The sequence below is a fragment of the Salmo salar genome, chromosome ssa13 (genome assembly GCF_905237065.1).
Source record: "Salmo salar chromosome ssa13, Ssal_v3.1, whole genome shotgun sequence".
Classification (NCBI taxonomy): domain Eukaryota; kingdom Metazoa; phylum Chordata; class Actinopteri; order Salmoniformes; family Salmonidae; genus Salmo; species Salmo salar.
The window spans coordinates 38,143,043-38,162,595 of NC_059454.1; the positions used below are offsets into that span (position 1 = coordinate 38,143,043).

A 19,553-nucleotide genomic window follows, 5' to 3' on the forward strand; every position below is an offset into this window, starting at 1 on the left:
CATTTGTGTGTGTCTGCGTGCAGTTTGGAGGTAGTTGCTAACTAGCGTTAGCACAATGACTGGAAGTCTATGGTAACTGTTAGTCGATACCATGAACTTCGTCATTGCGAAACTACCTCAAACGTCCTTAATACTAGATACAGATGCGTTTCTCAGTTCATTGCCAAAATCCTTAAGTATTCCTTTAAATTACATCAGAGGCCCAGAGCAGTTTCGGCAAGATAACAGACCCATCTGAGATGTGTAAATATTTGGTAAAGAACCAAGGACTGCCATAACCCAAACACAGTATACTGTAACAGTAACTATGGATACTAGTTCAGTATCAAAAGTTTTCAATGGACAGACAAATGACACCACTTCATGTATAAATGAGCGCTGTTTAATTGATTGGCACATTAAACAAGTAAAAATAAATTAAATAAACTTTCATAACTGGCTGACCACAACATACTAGCTTAAAAGTGGTTCCACACTGATAATAAAAGTGGTTATAGACACAGACAAAGTACAGCATTTAGTGTCAGTGGTGAGATCTACATTATACTTAAACACACATTAATACTTCATTTTATTCATTAAAATTGCTCCCGTTAGATAGTTGTCTTAGATATAATGAAAGATGACCTTCTGGAACATGTATTTTCATTCCATTTTGAAAACATGCTGTTTTACATTTAATACTGATCTGTTTATTTAGTAGGGTACATTGATCAGAATAAAGCAAAGTCAAAACCTACTTTTATATTCACCTAACATTGTGCTCTACTAAATAACATGGGTTCGTATGAAGCAACCACTTGATTAGATCCCACGAAATACATAAAAAATGTAAATCGCATTTTCATCAACACTTTTTTTTTTTTTAAAGCTGTAAAGACCACCAGTATGAGACAACCAAGCAATGGAATGAAAGGGGGAGTGGAAAATGTCGGTCAAGATCAAATAAATACAGGGTATAACCGCAGAATGTTTTGTCTTTTCCATTGATAAGGCAAAGTAAAGAATCTACAACTAACATTCAAAATTCACTGTGCTGATTTTCATCTACTTTGTATATAGAGTTTTTCTACTTTACATTTACTCTGCACTGTTGAAGTAGTAAGCATTTTACTACTGTTACACGCGCTATTCTGTGCATGTGACAAAAACTGATTCATTTTAGCCTTATATATTAGTGACAACTGCAGGCTTCCTCCTAGAACACCATGGCCCAGTGGTCTTATTGCAAGAGACGTTGCAATAAGGCAGCAATTCAGCTGTCAGGTACAGTGGATGTTAAATTAGAAGTGGTTGAATAGCAGATCTCCAATACATTTGCTCAATATGCTTCAGCCAGTTGCCATAATGAATCTCACAGATTCAATGTGACAGATTCAAAAACAGTTTACAGGGGAAAAAAGTCTCAAACATGATTCATCTCTGGAAATAGACATTGGAACATTACATGCATTTATTTCCCCTTTTTATTAAAACAAAATGTTTTTACTTCTTTTTAAAAATACATCTTTCCTTGGCTTATCTACAGTAGAACTATACAAATAGGCTATAAGTTCAAATAAAGATTCCAAAGCTGGATTGTGAGCCAGAGTCCTTGATCCCTCAAAGAGCTAAACACAGTCAAAAGTATACTCTAGTGTTTCAAGCATGGTCTCCTTGTAAAACCAAGCTTTTCAAATTCACATCACAATACTTGTCTAAGGCCAATGATTAGAGCTAAACTTGGTGAAAGCAATTGATTCACATTGAACCATCTTTGTTCTTGATCTCCAGGATATAAGCGTTTCAACACACCTGCAACCTGCTCTAGCAAACCAATATGTTGACCTTCGGTGGCATGACTTATATTAAGACATTGCGTCAAACACACTCCGATGTATTTATTTGGTCAGTGAAGCTAAAACTTAATTAGGCTCTATACTCCAGCAGTTTAGATCAAATGTTTGACATGAGGCGACAGTACAGAATGCCACATTGATTTGAGGGTATTTTCATACAAATCTGTTTTACTGTTTAGAAATGACAGCACTTTATGCATCTAAACTGTGAGTCTTGCTGGGCATCTTAATGGATATGATTTCATTTATTTCAGAGCGGGCAAAACTGGCTTTGTGATGCAGGGTTGCCCTAAAGGGCAGCTTCCATACATATGAGAGAATTTTAACTAAGAATGTTAGCAATGAGAAAGCAGGCTCAGATAAAGAAATAGTTATTTGTGAAGTACACGGGAAACATGAATAGTTATTGAATAAATCAGGTTAGGCCACTCATTAAGCACAAGCTTCCAAATGGGAATGAACCAATTCATTCTTCATCATGAGGTTTCTAAACATCACGTGATCGAGCTTCCTTTGAAAGGATATGAACCCAGTGTTTGGGAGGGGCTGCTACATTCATAAGCAGGAGAGTAGTACATTAAATCACAGCAGCCTGTTCACTTTGACTTCCGTATCAACGAAGCAAGAGGAAACTAAGGCAAATAAGAAGCCCTGGCACTGAAAAATAAAATACCAAAAATACAGTTAGAAAACTCCCGGAAATACATTTCACATTTATTTCTACACCTTCCCTGCTAAAAGAGTGAACATAAACGGGATACATTTGCCTTCAGAGTTATTAGTGGGTACATTTCCTAGGTAGCCAAATCAATAGCTGTAACCCAAAAGTTGAGCAATGAGGGGTTGTGACTGCATTTGACTGCATCACTGGATGACCAGGAGGCCAAACCTAGCCTGGAACCCAGACCTGTTCTATGCTAACAATCTACTCCTTGCCATGTGTCATGGCAAACTGTTTGTTATATGACAGAGTGGTAAGGAGTGGAATGTTAGCACAAAACAAGTCTGGATCCCAGGCTAGGCCAAACCCATTGCCCCAACAATCTGTCACCCTTGCCCAACACGTGAGTGACAACCCCTCTGGACATCATCAACGACAGACCCACCAACCAGTTCAATGTTTAAGAACACTAGAAGATTTGACAAAATGGCCATTGCGTTTACTTTGCAGCTTCACTACTGTGGCTGGTGTGTGTATATTGATGTTAAACACCAGAAAGCTTCGCAAATATAAAGCTGAAACGGCATAGGTGGTTATGACAGCAGTAAGACCTCAAAAGAACATGAAACTGAGTAACAGTTGTTTTAGTGAGCGCAAAGAAAAGAGGGAGGAGCCATGACAAGAAACAAGCCTTGATTGGATGTTAGTTAACGAAATGAGAATGACTTACCGTGCTGTATAGTTGTAGATTATAAATCCTATAATACAACTAACGCCTAGAAAGAAAAAAGAAGTTTGAATCCTTTAGGTATTATTTTGTTTAACATTAAGTAGTTACATTTTTACTTGGCAAAGAGTTTAAAACCACAACATTCCTTGGTTGGGATGTCAAAAGAAAGGGGTATTGGTATAGGTTTGTGTGCCAGTAACAACAAAAGTATTACAATTAACTTAATGTCTGTCCTGCAAGGTAAGGCTTGAACAGAATACTACCAAGGTAATAAAAATAAACTCAGCAAAAAAAGAAACTGCCCTTTTTCAGGACCCTGTCTTTCAAAGATAGTTCGCAAAAATCCAAATAACTTCAGATCTTCATTGTAAAGGGTTTAAACACTGTTTCCCATGCTTTTTCAATGAACCATAAACAATTAATGAACATGCACCTGTGGAACGGTCGTTAAGACACTAACAGCTTACAGACGGTAGGCAACTAAGGTCTCAGTTATGAAAACTTATGACACTAAAGAGGCCTTTCTACTGACTGAAAAACACCAAAAGAAAGATGCCCAGGGTCCCTGCTCATTTGCGTGAACATGCCTTATGCATGCTGCAAGGAGGCATGAGGACTGCCGATGTGGCCAGGGCAATAAAATTGCAATGTACGTACTGTGAGTCGCCTAAGACAGGGAGACAGGATGGACAGCTGATCGTCCTCGCAGTGGCAGACCACGTGTAACACCTGCACAGGATCGGTACATCCGAAAATCACACCAGCAGGACAGGTACAGGATGGCAACAACAACTGCCCGAGTTACACCAGGAACGCACAATCCCTCCATCAGTGCTCAGACTGTCCGCAATAGGCTGAGAGAGGCTGGACTGAGGGCTTGTAGGCCTGTTGCAAGGCAGGTCATCACTAGACATCACCGGCAACAACGTCGCCTATGGGCACAAACCCACCGTCGCTGGACCAGACAGGACTGGCAAAAAGTGCTCTTCACTGACGAGTCACGGTTTTGTCTCACCAGGGGTGATGGTCGGATTCGCGTTTATCGTCGAAGGAATGAGCGTTACACCGAGGCCTGTACTCTGGAGCGGGATCGATTTGGAGGTGGAGGGTCCGTTGTGGTCTGGGGCGGTGTGTCACAGCATCATCGGACTGAGCTTGTTGTCATTGTAGGCAATCAACGCTGTGCGTTATAGGGAAGACATCCTCCTCCCTCATGTGGTACCCTTCCTGTAGGCTCATCCTGACATGACGCTCCAGCATGACAATGCCACCAGCCATACTGCTCGTTCTGTGTGTGATTTCCTGCAAGACAGGAATGTCAGTGTTCTGCCATGGCCAGCGAAGAGCCCGGATTTCAATCCCATTGAGCACGTCTGGGACCTGATGGATTGGAGAGTGGGGGCTAGGGCCATTCCCCCCAGAAATGTCCGGGAACTTGCAGGTGCCTTGGTGGAAGAGTGGGGTAACATCTCACAGCAATAACAGGCAAATCTGGTACAGTCCATGAGGAGCAGATGCACTGCAGTACTTAAAGCAGCTGGTGGCCACACCAGATACAGACTGTTACTTTTGATTTTGACCCCCCCTTTGTTCAGGGACACATTATTCCATTTCTGTTAGTCACATGTCTGGGGAAGTTCTTCAGTTCATGTCTCAGTTGTTGAATCTTATGTTCATATAAATATTTACACATGTTAAGATTGCTGAAAAAAAACGCAGTTGACAGTCAGGACGCTTCTTTTTTTGCTGAGTATGTTAAAAAATAAATTGGTACAGAAACATTGTTGCATGATGACTAGATTTGAAAATGTTCAACATAAAACCAAACAAATACTGCTTATTCTGTTCGTCTTTATAAGATGGAATATAGTACAATTCTTGTTGTATTTAACAGGTCACCATGTTGGACTGTTACTGTCATTATCCACACAACTTCTATTACAACTTACCAAGTCCAACTAGAACACCCACTACTATTTTCCATGTGTGGTCTGTAAGAGAAACAAACGAGGGAAGGAATATGCCATCATGAATTTGCAGTAAATATTAAATCATCACTTAATAGCCTAAGTAATGCTTGAACCATCAAAGATATCATATTCAACACCAATAGATAACAACTGGAAGACAGCTTACTGTTGTAACAACATGTACACGGAGTGTACAAAACATTCACATTGAGTTGCCCCCCCACCCCATTTGCACTCAGAACAGCCTCAATTCATCAGGGCATAGACTCCACACTCGGGGGCTCCCGAATGACGCAGCGGTCTAAGACACTGCATCTTAGTGCAGTGGTTCGAATCTAGGCTGCGTCACATCCGGCCGTGATTGGGAGTCCCATAGGGCGGGCACAATTGGCCCAGCGTCGTCCGGTGTAGGCTGTCATTGTAAATAAGAATGTTTTTTTATTTTTTAAAAGGGATGCTGGCCCATGTTGACGCCAATGCTTCCCGCAGTTGTGTCAAGTTGGCTGGATGTCCTTTGGGTGGTGGACCATTCTTTATACATACTAAACTATTGAGCATGTAAAACCCAGCAGCATTGCAGTTCTTGACACAAACCGGTGCGCCTGGCACCATTCCCTGTTCAAAGGTACCTACATTTTTTGTCGTGCCCATTCACCCTCTGAATGGCACACATACACAATCCATGTCTCACTCGTCTCAAGGCTTAAAAATCCTTCTTTAACCCGTCTCCTCCCCTTCATCTACACTGATTGAATTGGATTTAACAAGTGATATCAATAAGGGATCATAGCTTTCACCTGGTCAGTCTATGTCATGGAAAGAGCATGTAAAACATCAATAGGCAGCTTACTGTTGGCCGCTGGGGGACTAGTGGGACCAGGATCAGGTGGACCATCTGTTGCTAAAAGAGGTGATATTAGGGATCACACACACACACTTAACACCAACAATTACAGCTTATTGATGTTGGATAAATAAAATAAATCAAAAGAATGCAGTGAAAGAATTAGGTGGTGTTCGAGGCATCGCATGCCAGTGAACAAACTCGTGTTCAATTTAAAACACAGCCAATACTTTATTTCTGTGTTCGAGGTAGTCTATGTGAAACATAACTCAAGGTAAGGTTCAGCCCTATGTGAGTACAGATTGATGTTTACTTCAAATGTTTTTGATATGGGTTGTTTTTCCCCCATGACTACTTGATAGGTACATTGTTACACACTGTATATTCAGATCACAATCAATCCTTTGTTTCAGGTGAAGGAGAAAAGCCACAATAAACTACCACTTGTTGCTGGCCAGGCTAAATTTGATTCAAGTGTCAATTAAAGTTTAGACAAGCAGATCTCTTTGGACACAAATAAGTAGGGGAATTTAGCGAGCATATTAGGCTGTGTACTTCACAGTACCAATGATGATTCTCCACCTCAGCCAGATTGACATGCAACTTTGTGTGGAGGTAATTTGTAAGGCTCACCAGAAACACACCACTGGCTTATTCTATTACCATAAAGGATAAAAGTTCAGGCTAATAAAGTCAGTTGAGGTGTTAGTAGGGCTGTGACTGTCATGTAATTGATAATTGGCCAGCCAAATGACTGCAGGTCACTGTAATAACCATTCAAAATGTTTTTGGGAAACACATTTTCGCCTAGTAGGGGGCTTTGTTGTAGTCGGAAGGGCTACAAAGGAATGCAATACAATTAAGCTAGTACTTATTCTTGTCTAGTCTGTCACAGCACTTTACTGTTGTGATCCCTCACATGCTTTAGTCAGCCAGTGTGGTCTGAGGAGTAGAAATAGTCTTGGACAAGATGGCTAATCAATCACTAATAAAGTGTAAGTCAGCAGACCTCAATGGAAGGTAAGCAGCTCACTAGACCATGGGATTGTTTGAATGGATCAAATGTTGAACTTGAACACCAGTTTGTTTTAAATAGTAACCAACTTTGCTACTAAAAGCATTAGGGCTGTTCTGGGGAAAAATAAAATAAAAATCTTCTCTTTCAACCAATTGATTTTAAAACATGTATTTTTACATATATAACCACACCTTGTGTGTTAATAAAATCAACTATTTATGCATTGAGATTTTCTGAGGCTTTAAACTAGAGGTCGAATGGCCGATTAATTAGGGCCGGCATTTTTAGACACGGATTATGGCCGATTACATTGCACTCCACGAGGAGACTGCGTGGCAGGCTGACTACCTGTTATGCGAGTGCAGAAAGGAGCCAAGGTGCTAGCTAGCATTGAACTTATATTATAAAAAAAAACAATCAATCAATCTTAACATAATCACTAGTTAAACTAGTAATATCATCAACCATGTGTAGTTAACTAGCTTGTCCTGCGTTGCATATAATCGATGGGGTCCCTTTAATTTATCATTGAATCACAGCCTACTTCGCCAAACGGGTGATTTAACAAGCACATTCTCGAAAAAAAGAACTGTCGTTCATAAACATCAATGCCTTTCTTAAAATCAATACACAAGTATATATTTTTAAACCTGCATATTTAGTTAATATTGCCTGCTAACATTCATTTCTTTTAACTAGGGAAATTGTGTCACTTCTCCTGCGTTCTGTGCAAGCAGAATCAGGGTATATGCAGTAGTTTGGGCCGCCAGGCTCGTTGTTAACTGTGTGAAGATCATTTCTTCCTAACAAAGACCGTAATTAATTTGCCAGAATTTTACATAATTATATATATATTTTTTAAAGTAGTATTTTATTTTTAACTTTTTATATTTTTATTTATTTTAAAATCGGCCGATTAATCAGTATCGGCTTTTTTTGGTCCTCCAATCGGTATTGAAAAATCATAATCGGGTGACCTCTACTTTAAACTCACGGTGATGAAATAACACACATGACTTAAGAGGGAGCCAGAGATCAAGATAACCACAAGGGAAAAAAAGTAACCTGTCCGACCATCCTCCTTCCGCTCCTACTGGCTTTCGGAAATTCTGCCGTTACGCTCCTGAAGTTGCCAGTAATAGGCTACACGAGGAGTCTGCAAACTTTCTCATGTGGAATTCCAATTTATTTTACAATTTCTACTGATCTGCGTGCCAAGTTATGGTTTTCATATGCACACTTTGCGTGGAACAGTTTAATTTAATTTATAATAACGTCTTTGTATCTCAATCTTTGTCATGTTATTAATCAAAATTCTATCCAAATCTAAATGAAAATTACAAACCTAAAAAGTAACATCTTTTGCCAACTACGTAAAAACATTGCAGCCTGCAGGTAGAAAATATCCTGATTAAAAATAAATATCCTATAAATTACATAGGCTAAGCACGGCCGGTCTGTAACAAACTTGAAACATTGTATCAACTATTAACTTGGGTCCAGACTGACATTGTATAAAATATTTAGGGACCCTCAGAGTTTGCTGTGCCAGTGAGCTCAGGACAGACACAGCTGTAGCCAATTTGCGCAAGGGATAAGAATTATTCAGGTAGGCCTATTTTATGAAATTTCCACTGGATCAGAGCATAACATTTTTCCCTTGCACACTGAGTGGTTATCAAAAGGGAGAGAGCTGGAAAGATATTTAAAATACATTGAGGAACTATTGTCATTCTCAATGGATGTAAAAACAGACTGTTTGCTTGCTGTTTGAGGTGAAGAGAGAGTGCGCATTCTGGAGGGAGACGTGCATTGTGCAGCCACACTCCCCTTCTTGGACTGTGCCATCCCTGCGGCCTCTGCAATGGATTCCTTCACTGAGATGGGTGTCTTGTGTGCCGTATAAATAAACACACTTATTTTACTGCTCGACTAAAAAATGTTTTTTAAATCTTGGTCGACCGACAGCCCATTATTGACCAGACAGTCAACCAGTCGAATACTTGGGGTCAGCCCTAAAAAGCATGCAGGCGAGTAGCAAGGAATGGACTAGAAGGAAATAGATGGAAATCAAAATGACCAAATCCAAACTAATGCATTCAGGGAAAATAATTACATGAGGTTGCTATGCACAGGCATGCATATGGTGAAAAATAATGATTAGCATTAAGACTAGGCCTACCACACCTACCATTGTGTGTTATCAAAATAGTCTCAATATGTTTATATAAGATAGTCAATTCAAAAAGACTGTTTGCTGACATATTGGTCTTCTGGTCCACCAAATGCCACACAAAATATCTAAGTTAAAATATAGGCTAAAGTATGTTAAGTAACACACTGAAACAAGCCTTACCTTTGCATGTGGGAATAGAAGCTGACCAGCCTTCTATTTCACATGTCAGACTGGCCTGTCCCGTCATCTCATATCCATCGTTGCACTTATACGTCACATAAGACTTGTGCTTGTAGGGGGGCAAACGACCTTCAATCCTAACGCCATTCTCAACAACAGGAGCAGGACATGAAACCACTGCAGATGTAAACAAACAGCAATTTCATTAGCTACTGTTGTGAACAAGGTGGGCCCAAGTTTCTCATTAGTTAAAGGCTATTTGAAGGCAATATTATCACCATTTTGCTATAGCCACTTATTTATGAATTCTGGAACTAGGCCTTCAATAAATAAGCTAGAGTTTTTGTTACACACTTCGTCTGAGCTCAATGTTGCATCATGGTTTTTAGAATAGGCCCAGAGTACACATAAACCATGTTTTAGACTGCTCTATTAGCCTGTGTTGTATGTTTATACAACGGGTGGGTCTAATCCTGATTGGATAAAACTGCATTCCAGCCTGTGTATTTCACAAGATACCACCTGCTAAATCTATGACGTTGAAATGCCTATTTACTATGTCCCGTTTCACTGCGCAATCCACTGTTTCATCAACCCTGCCAGGAAATGTATAAATAATGGCGCGGAAGGAGATGCCGTTTTACGATCCCGTAACCAATTGTGCTATTGTGTATGTTTTTTTTGTGTTATTTGTAAGTTATTTTGTTTATGATGTTTCTGCCACCGTGTCTTATGACCGAAAAGAGCTTCTAGATATCAGGACAGTGATTACACACCCCATACTGGGGGAATACTTTTTCTTCAATTTACTTCAGACAAGGCCCTTATCCCTGTAATTCGCAGGAGAAAGAGAGGTATCGTGGACGAAGATCCGGGTGCCTTGTTAGAATCCGTCACTGAGAGGGTAATCTACCTTTACCATCGGTCCCATTAGCCAACGTACAATCAATCAATAATAAAATAGGCAAACTACGATCACGTATATCGTACCAACGGGACATTAAAAACTGTAATATCTTATGTTTCACCGAGTCGTGGCTGAACGATGACATGAATAACATACAGCAGGTGGGTTTTAAGCTTTTTCGGCAGGATAGAACCGCGGCCTCTGGTAAGACAAGGGGTGGCGGTCCATGTATATATGTAAACAGCCGGTGCACGAAATTTAAGGAAGTCTCAAGGTTTTTCTCACCTGAGGTAGAGTCTCTCATAAGCTGTAGACCACACTATTTACCAAGAGAGTTTGTGTATTTTTCATAGCCGTCTACATACCACCACAAACCGATACTGGCACTAAGACCGCACTCAATGAGCTGTACACGGCCATAAGCAAACAGGAAAACACTCATCCAGAGACGGCGCTCCTAGTGGCTGGGGACTTTAATGCAGGGAAACTCAAATCTGTTTTACCTAATTTCTATCAGCATGTTAAATGTGCAACCAGAGGATGGAGATTTTATATACATTATATACATATATATATTATACATACACCACCTTTACCACCTATAACTAAAGACCACCTTTACTCCACACACTGAGACACGTACAAAGCTCTCCCTTGCCCTCCATTTGGCGAGGGAGATCCGACCAAAATTCTATCCTCCTAATTCCTGCTTACAAACAAATACTAAAGCACCAGTGACTCAGTCAATAAGGAAGTGGTCAGATGAAGCAGATGCTAAGATAAAGGACTGTTTTGCTAGCACAGACTATAATATGTTCCGGGATTCTTCCGATGGCATTCACTGGCTTCATCAATAAGTGCATCGATGACGTCGTCCCCACAGTGACTGTACGTACATACCCCAACCAGAAGCCATGGATTACAGGCAACATCCGAACTGAACTAAAGGGTAGAGCTGCCGCTTTCAATGAACGGGCCTCTATCCCGGAAGCTTATAAGAAATCCTGCTATGCCCTGCGACGAACCATCAAACAGGCAAAGTGTCAATGCAGGACTAAGATTGCGTGGTACTACATCGGCTCCGATGCTCGTCGGAAGTGGCAGGGCTTGCAAACTGTTACAGACTACAAAAGGGAAGCACAGCCGCGAGCTGCCCAGTGACACGAGCCTACCAGACAAGCCAAATTACTTCTATACTTGCTTCAAGACAAGCAACACTGAAGGATGCATGAGAGCATCAGCTGTTCCGGACAACTGTGTGATCACTCTCTCCGAGTAAGACCTTTAAAGAGGTCAACATTCACAAGGCTGCAGGGCCAGATGGATTACCAGGACATGTACTGTGAGCATGCGCTGACCAACTGGCAAGTTGCTCTCGAGTGGTGCAGCGGTCTAAGACACTGCATCCCAGTGCTTGAGGCATCACTACAGACACCCTGGTTTTAATCCAGGCTGTATCACAACCGGCCGTGATTGAGTTAGGGCGGCGCCCAATTTGCCCAAATTCGTCCGGGTTTGGCCAATGTAGGCCGTCATTGAAAATAAGAATTTGTTCTTAACCGACTTGCATTGTTAAATAAAGGTTAAATAAGGAATAAAAGTGTCTTCACTAACATTTTCAACTTGTCCCTGACGGAGTCTGTAATACCAACATGTTTCAAGCAGACCACAATAGTCCCTGTGCCCAAGAACACTAAGGTAACCTGCATAAATGACTACCGACCCGTAGCACTCACGTCTGTAGCCATGAAGTGCTTTGAAAGTCTGATCATGGCTCACAAAACCATTATCCCAGAAACCCTAGACCCACTGCAATTTGCATACCGCCCCAACAGATCCACAGATGACGAAATCTCTATTGCACTCCACACTGCCCTTTCCCACCTGGACAAAAGGAACACCTACGTGAGAATGCTATTCATTGACTACAGCTCAGCGTTCAACACCATAGGGCCCTCAAAGCTCATCACTAAGCTAAAGACCCTGGGACTAAACACCTCCCTCTGCAACTGGATCCTGGACTTCCTGACAGGCTGCCCCTAGGTGGTAAGGGTAGGTAACAAGGCATCCGCCATGCTGATCCTCAAAACGGGGCCCCTCAGGGGTGCGTGCTCAGTCCCCTCCGTACTCCCTGTTCACTCATGACTGCATGGCAGGCACGACTCCAACACCATCATCACATTTGCTGATGACAAGAGTGGTAGGCCTGATCACCAACAACGATGAGACAGCCTATAGGGAGGTGGTCAGAGACCTGGCCAGGTAGTGCTAGGACAACCTCCTCTTCTCCCTCAACGTGATCAAGACTAAGGAGATGATTGTGGACTACAGGAAAAGGAGGACCGTGCACGGCCCCATTCTCATCGACAGGGCTGCAGTGGAGCAGGTTGAGAGCTTCAAGTTTCTTGGTGTCCACATCACCAAAAAACTAACATGGTCCAAGAACACCAAGACGGTCGTGAAGAGGGCACGACAAAACCTATTCCCCCTCAGGAGACTGAAAGGTTTTGGCATGGGTCGTCAGATCCTCAAAAGGTTCTGCAGCTGCACCATGGAGAGCATCCTGACCGGTTGCATCACTGCCTGGTATGGCAACTGCTCGGCATCCAACCGCAAGGTACAATAGAAGGTAGTGCGTACGGTCAGTACTTCACTGGGGCCAAGCTTCCTGCAATCCAGGACCTCTATACAAGGCGGTGTCAGAGGAAGGCCCTAAAAATGTTCATAGATGCCAGCCACCCTAGTCATAGACTGTTCTCTCTGCTATCGCATGGCAAGCGGTACCGGAGCGCCAAGTCTAGGTCCAAGAGGCTTCTTAACAGCTTCTACCCCCAAGCCATAAGACTCCTGAACAGCTAATCAAAGGGCTACCCAGACCCCTCTTTACGCTGCTGCTACTCTGTTTATTATCTTGGCATGGTCACTTTAACTCTACTTACATGTACATATTATCTCAATTACCTCGACTAACCGGTGCCCCCACACATTGACTTTGTACTGGTACCCCCTGTATATAGCCTCGCTATTGTTATTTTACTGCTGCTGTTTATTTGTTACTTTTCTTTTTCTACTTAATCAACAAAGTTAAGAAAAATGTGTTAAGGGCTTGTAAGAGTCATGACGTGGCCCTTTCTGGGTGTAGATCATGGCCCACGTGAGCATAGACATTACGTCGGTGTCACGGAACCACACTTTTCTACTAAAATGTATAAAACCCACTCCTGATGAAATTCACACCAGACCACGGAAACCCCGGTGTTAGCTAAAGTTGCAAATGGTTGAATTTCTAAGACTAAAACATGCCAGGTGATGCTGGTGTGTGAAGTGGTTTAAACTACAACTCTACCAAAGGACAAGACTACACCATGTGAAGCATTGGCTACACGGCTAGAAATGGTTAAACTGAGACTATCGATTCCTACAGAATAAGAGCAAATTTTAGATGTATAATTACTAGTCTGCAGCTAAAAATGACGCAAGTCTAGAACGAGAATACTGACAACCGCCGAAGCATCTATTTATGAGAACATTTATGAATGGTACTCTAAAGTATCCATTCTAACCACCTACAAACACAAAAGACAGACCAATTTTCGGGGAAACATAAGAGACTTTTGTCGACTCTCTCCAGCAGATGGACCGGCGACCACAGAGAGAGACAGAAAGAAATACTTGTAAATATGTCAATTGCAATTTATTTTCGAATGAGCGGTCATCGTTCATGTAAAGTATTAGCAATTTCTATGAGTAGTAATCCTCTATGAGTTTCCCGCTCTTGAACTGCCACACTGCCCCTTTTCTTTGTTTACCAAGCCATCATATTGGTTTCGCCCGCTAGGGACTTTTCTTTGTATCATGTAGCAACACGATGTATGAACTAATTGTGTGTGTATGTATTTCTGTGATTATTTAGTTAGTAAATAAATAAGCCAATTTGTATATCGTTGAGTCATAATTTATACTAGGGTTTGTGCACATAACCAAGAATTTTATAACGTTTGGAATGAGACTGATGGAAGGTAAAGATGAATAATCATTAATAGAAGACTGTACTCGATCAGATATGAAAATATCTGAAGAGTCGATTCGGGAAATAAGGACTAAACATTTTCCCGTGGTGCCCTGACTTCCTAGTTGATTAAAGTTTCTGATTAGATTAATCACGTAATATAATTACACATAGAAAACTGATTGATAAAATAACAGTCTTCACATTTAATGATAGTAAAGACAAGACATAAGTAAGCATTTCACTGTAAGGTTGAATTCGGTTCATGTGACGAATAAGATTTGATTTATAAACTTAAAAACCATCTAGACATCATCTCCCATTTCTTTTAGACTAGCATTTGGTTTTCAACAGTAGAGACGTATAAACCTTACCGTCTCGCTCTCCAACCTTCTCAATATTGAATTGCGATCTCCATCGTCCCATATAAAGTGAACGTGTCCGAACGAGACAGACAGCTATTTGAGCTGGTTGTCATAGCAACATACAAAACTTTTTTTCAGTTGACTGGCTAAATGGAAACTTTGTTGCCAAAACTAAAATGGATGGAACATTTCTGTCAGCAAGACTATGGATGAATCGGAAAAAGAGATGGCAATAATACCCAGGCATGCAGATTTGGGGGATACTGCATTGAATAGACCTAGAGAAAAGCTGCAACGAAAAAACACAGTTAAGAATACAAACTGGGCTGTGCGTTGCTTCGAGGGCTGGCTAGCAGAGAAGAAAAAAGTTGTTGACTTCAAAGCTGTCACGAAGGAAGAGTTTAACATCCTTCTCTGAAAGTTTTATGGAAATGGACGAAATGGGAAGGGGGAGCAGTACAGCATAAGTAGCTACCTGGCACTCCGGAGTGAGCTCAACCGGCTTCTAAATGACCCACCCATCGGTCGCAGCTGGTGCCTTATGAAGGACACTGAATTTACCACTTTTAACCATGTATTTCTGGGCAACATCAAACAGCTAAGGCAGCAAGGAAAATATCACAAACAGCTACCCTGAAAACACCGATAAGGACATGGCCCTGCTCCAAAACTCCCAGGCTCTGAATCCCGGTACATCAAGGGGTTTGGTCCAAAAAGTGTGGTTCGACCTCCAGTTACATCTGGGTCGAAGAGGAAAACAGACAACTAAAGCCCAACTCATTCCTCGTGAAAACAGATGAGAACGTTCTAAGGTGTTGTTCATAGTCTGTTTGGGTTAATTCTAAGTTGCACTCGTAATTAGGCTACTGGAAAACAATAACGCATTCTCTCTCTCTCAGATACGCCACTCTCGCATATAATGAGGCCACAAACAATCATCTGGACCCAAGGGAGAGGGGCTGGGAGTCCAAGAGGGCATTCGTGTTCGAGCAGCCAGGGAACCCACTATGCCCGGTGGCATCACTGGAGAAATATCTATCGAAATGCCTGGATAACGCCCTTGCATTTTATCTCCACCCAAGGAGAGGAGGGTGTATCGGGGACTCGATCTGGTACATGTCAGAGCCGATGGGCGTGAACTATCTGGCAGCACTTCTACCCAAGGTCTGCAGGGAACAACTACATACACAAATCACAGCATCAGGACCACGACAGTCCAGAAACTAGCCAATGCTGGTTTAGAAGCGAGGGAGATTATGTCAGTGAGTGGGCATCAGTGCGAAGGTTTGCTCCATAGCTACTGGCGTCCCTCACCGACAGACAGAAAACACTGGAGCAACATCCTGGCCGAAAACAAAGAGAACACTGCAGCACCATCAACACCCAAGGCAGCAGAAGTAGTAGCACAGACTCCGACAGATATTTCAACCAACGCACAATCCAGGTGAATGTACAGATAAATGCGACATAAAATAAGTAGCAATAGCTATGTCAGCTGTGGTGGATAACAAAGAGTATGGTTTTGTTTATTAAAATCACCTCAAATTAATGTCATGGATTGTCTTTCTTCAGTTTCCTGACAAGCTGATTGTTATAGATGTATCCAAATAAAGCTAACTAGAAAACAGCTTAAACAAATGCAGCTACTTTGCTGTTATTCTGGCTCCACTTTGACGCGACTAAGTTAGCCGTAGTTGGCTAGCTAGCAAGCAAGGGATAAGACCATTTGCCAGCCAGTATGGCATTTAGAACGAACGACTGGGTCGCGTTCATAGATACAGAACAAAAGACTGAATGACTCGGTTGCGTCTCTAGCAATCCTACATTTGTGTCAGGAATATATCTTGTGGAAAGATGAAATAGTATGAATAAATTAATAAAAATAACATTTTTAATGAAAATATGTCAATCATTATTTGAATATGTTGGTAACTTGTTGTATAAAAGTGATAATGTCCTCGACACTGGTGTTTGGAGGATATTTTGGCACAGTTTGCCGGCACTCGACGAAAACGAACAAAATCCGTGCCAACACTCCAAACACCGGCTTCTCGGGCATTATCACTTAAATGTCTCACGCACATCTCTGCTTATGTTATTTTTTATCAGGCTAGATAGTGATATTTTTGTAATTAAAAAAAAAATGTTTAAATGAGGTCATCTGGACCCTGACCTTGCTCATGATTGTGTGGTGGAGTAATGTAATCTGATTGCTTTCCCCTTAAGAGGCATTAGAAGTAGACAAAGGATCCATCAAACGCATTTGGGGTGTCATCATAGTGGTCTCTGACTTGTGGTCAGACTCGCTCAGGTGGAACAAACTTAAAACCTGCTCCGTTTTTCAAAGCTGAATTGAATGTCATTGAGAAAACAGAAAAGTGTTGAATCCTTTCTGAAGTCAAATAATCCAAGAAGTAATCTAGTTTTCAAAAGTATCTTATCAGTGTGAACAGTTCATACAAACAGTTCTATGTTTTGTCAACAACCATAATTATGACTTTAAAACAGAAGGGGGTAAAAAGGCAAGCTTTCAACATACTTTTACACTCAGGTGGAGCTGGCTGGAATTCTCCGTCCTTTTCACAGACTATGGATTTAGCTCCAACCAGAGTGAATTCCTTCTCACAGCTATATCCCACAACACTTTTATATTCGTACTCTTCTTCAGATGGGATAACAGGTCCACCGTTGACAATGGTGGGGGGCTTTCCACACTTCACCACTGCAGAGTAGAACACAACAGCAGTTATAAACAGTTTTGATCTAGGCACAAGCATAGAACTGTTAAAGTTACTGTTATTTTCACCTGACTAACCTTGACATACAGGAACTCGGCCATCCCAGCCTCCGACCAAACAGTTCCTTACACCGCTGCCCACAAGCATATAGCTGAGAAAGATTACACAATACGAGAGTATTTGGACCATTGGTTTTGGGATAGCAAGGGGTTACAACATACTGTTCACTGATCATGCTATCATAAGCTTTACAAACATTTCCTTTAGCTTTTAGTGAGGAAAAGTTTGAGATTTGGCCTGCAAATTGTCAACTTTGTGAAACATGACAGCTGACATATTAAAGTACTCAGTTGAGCCCTATTAAAAAGAGTGAGAGCGCGCACGCACAAGAGAGAGCGAGGGGAGGCAAATAGCCTTGCACTGACCCAGTGTCACAGGTAACAGCAGCTTTGGCACCGAACTCAGTGCCTTCATCGAGAATATATATGCCGTTCTTCACTTCTCCTGGGTTGCCACATGACCTTTCTGAAAACCATGAATAAAATTAGTCAGACTCATGTACAGAGGAAATGTAGGCTAGCTTGGAATAGACTTGTTTTGTGCTAACATGCCACTCCATGTCATATGCCAAACATATTGGCATACGACATGGAGCGGCAAGGAGTGGAATTTGTTGCATAAAACGGGTCCGGATTCCAGGCTAGGCTTAGGCTAGTATTTCAGAGTTTTCTGGATGGTCAATGAATATATAAACTTTTTACCACAATAATAAATACAATTATTGGAATTACTTTTGCATGTCAGTTTCACTTCACTCCACACGCCAGCAGTACAGGTGACTGATCGAGATCCTCCTGCACTGACATATCCAGTTGTACACTCAAAAGTTGCTCTTGTTCCATCTCCAAATGTCTCTTTGGTGATGGAGGCGTCTGTCAAAACCATGTTGGGTTTTCCTATGGGTTTGGAGCATTCTTGAGCTGAAAGATGTGGAAGAAAGAGTTCATGTTATTGACCAAGGCAGCCAAATGCAGGAGTCAAAACCTTTAAACCATAGACTATAAGCTTCAAACCACTGACTGTAGACAGGGTGAGTTGCATAGAAATATAACTGATTCTAGTTGACCATACCTTGAACAGGAAGAACCATGAAGGCAAGTTGTACCATCCCTATTGTCAAGGACCAACAGATGTCTTTTGAGGGCTGCATGACGTCTTCTTTCCAGTAACAAACAGCAACACACGATTTCCTGGATTGGTTGGTTTGCTTGTTCTGTAGTGTAAAGTTCCCCACCTAAACGGATGAACGGGTTATGCGTTTGTTAACATCCTTGTTATTTATGAAGTTTTTGGAACAGTTTTCTGTTGGAACGTTCCACAAATTACACCCACCCGTTAGCTGGTACTGGATGGAACCTGCGAGATATCTAGCCTGGCTAATTAGCTAACGTTAGCTGGATCAGTTACCTACCGTGTTTGCGTACACTTTCTATAACAAATAAGTCATAATGCCAAATAGACCGTTGCTTGTAGGATACTGGCACGGGTGTTAGGCCTGAGAAGTTTATACAAATCTCCTCAGATGAAAACTACATGTTATTCTAAAATAGTGAGATAATGTCTAGATGATTTTTATAGTGGAGAAGAAGTTTATAATTTGCCTGTCAGGGTTGACGATGAGGCATTTTAACGTCATCGATTTATTGGTAACTTGTGGAATAGACACCGTCTGGAATGCTCTTTTAACCAATCAGCATTCATGATTAGACCCACCCGTTGTCTAATTTCCAATAATTATCAGGTATGGTATTTGGAAAACTCTTACCTTATTGTTCAAAGTCTATGCTTTCTTCAAAATCCAACTGTCAGCCTGTCTAGCAGTAGCAAATGTACGTTTGTGTTGCGCATTTTCTTCTTCTTTGGTGAGGTTTAACGGCGGTTGGCATCCCAATATGTTGCATTACCGCCACGAACTGGACTGGAGTAAAAATCCATTATACTTTGCGCTACAACAATGGAAAAGGAGGTGGAATGCCCAACCAACTAACCCTACACTGATTAAATAGCCCACCATCCCATTCCACTATTGTGACCCTATTTGATCCTACACCAGGCCA

General features: G+C 41.5%; 1 protein-coding gene across 2 annotated transcripts; it reads right to left on the reverse strand.

Annotated features, from left to right (window-relative positions):
- Positions 1-360: 360 nt before the first annotated feature.
- Positions 361-19,541, reverse strand: LOC106567155 (C4b-binding protein alpha chain). 2 transcript variants are annotated; one of them, XM_014136140.2, is made up of 11 exons: positions 19,262-19,541; positions 18,568-18,730; positions 18,228-18,416; positions 17,862-17,961; positions 17,514-17,587; positions 17,238-17,420; positions 9,418-9,594; positions 6,050-6,100; positions 5,179-5,220; positions 3,230-3,275; positions 361-2,495 (listed from the first exon to the last, which is right to left on the reverse strand). In XM_014136140.2, the coding sequence occupies exons 2-11, from the start codon at positions 18,644-18,646 to the stop codon at positions 2,471-2,473; spliced, it is 966 nt and encodes a 321-aa protein (XP_013991615.1). In that variant the 5' UTR covers positions 18,647-18,730; positions 19,262-19,541; the 3' UTR covers positions 361-2,470. The 2 variants fall into 2 exon arrangements, with proteins under 2 accessions (XP_013991615.1, XP_013991616.1); XM_014136141.2 differs by lacking the exons at positions 361-2,495; positions 3,230-3,275; positions 5,179-5,220; positions 6,050-6,100 and adding an exon at positions 6,124-6,881.
- Between the last annotated feature and the right edge of the window lie 12 nt (positions 19,542-19,553).

Bases quoted from the DNA above. Each gene is read 5' to 3' on its own strand.
- LOC106567155 (XM_014136140.2), bottom strand. From the start codon at position 18,646: ATGCAGCCCTCAAAAGACATCTGTTGGTCCTTGACAATAGGGATGGTA. The intron at 17,962-18,227 runs GTAATTCCAATA...CATGGTTTTCAG, and splicing joins AGTGAAACTGACATGCAAAA to AAAGGTCATGTGGCAACCCA. The intron at 9,595-17,237 runs GTATGTTGAAAG...TTACATCTGCAG, and splicing joins AGCTCCACCTGAGTGTAAAA to TGGTTTCATGTCCTGCTCCT.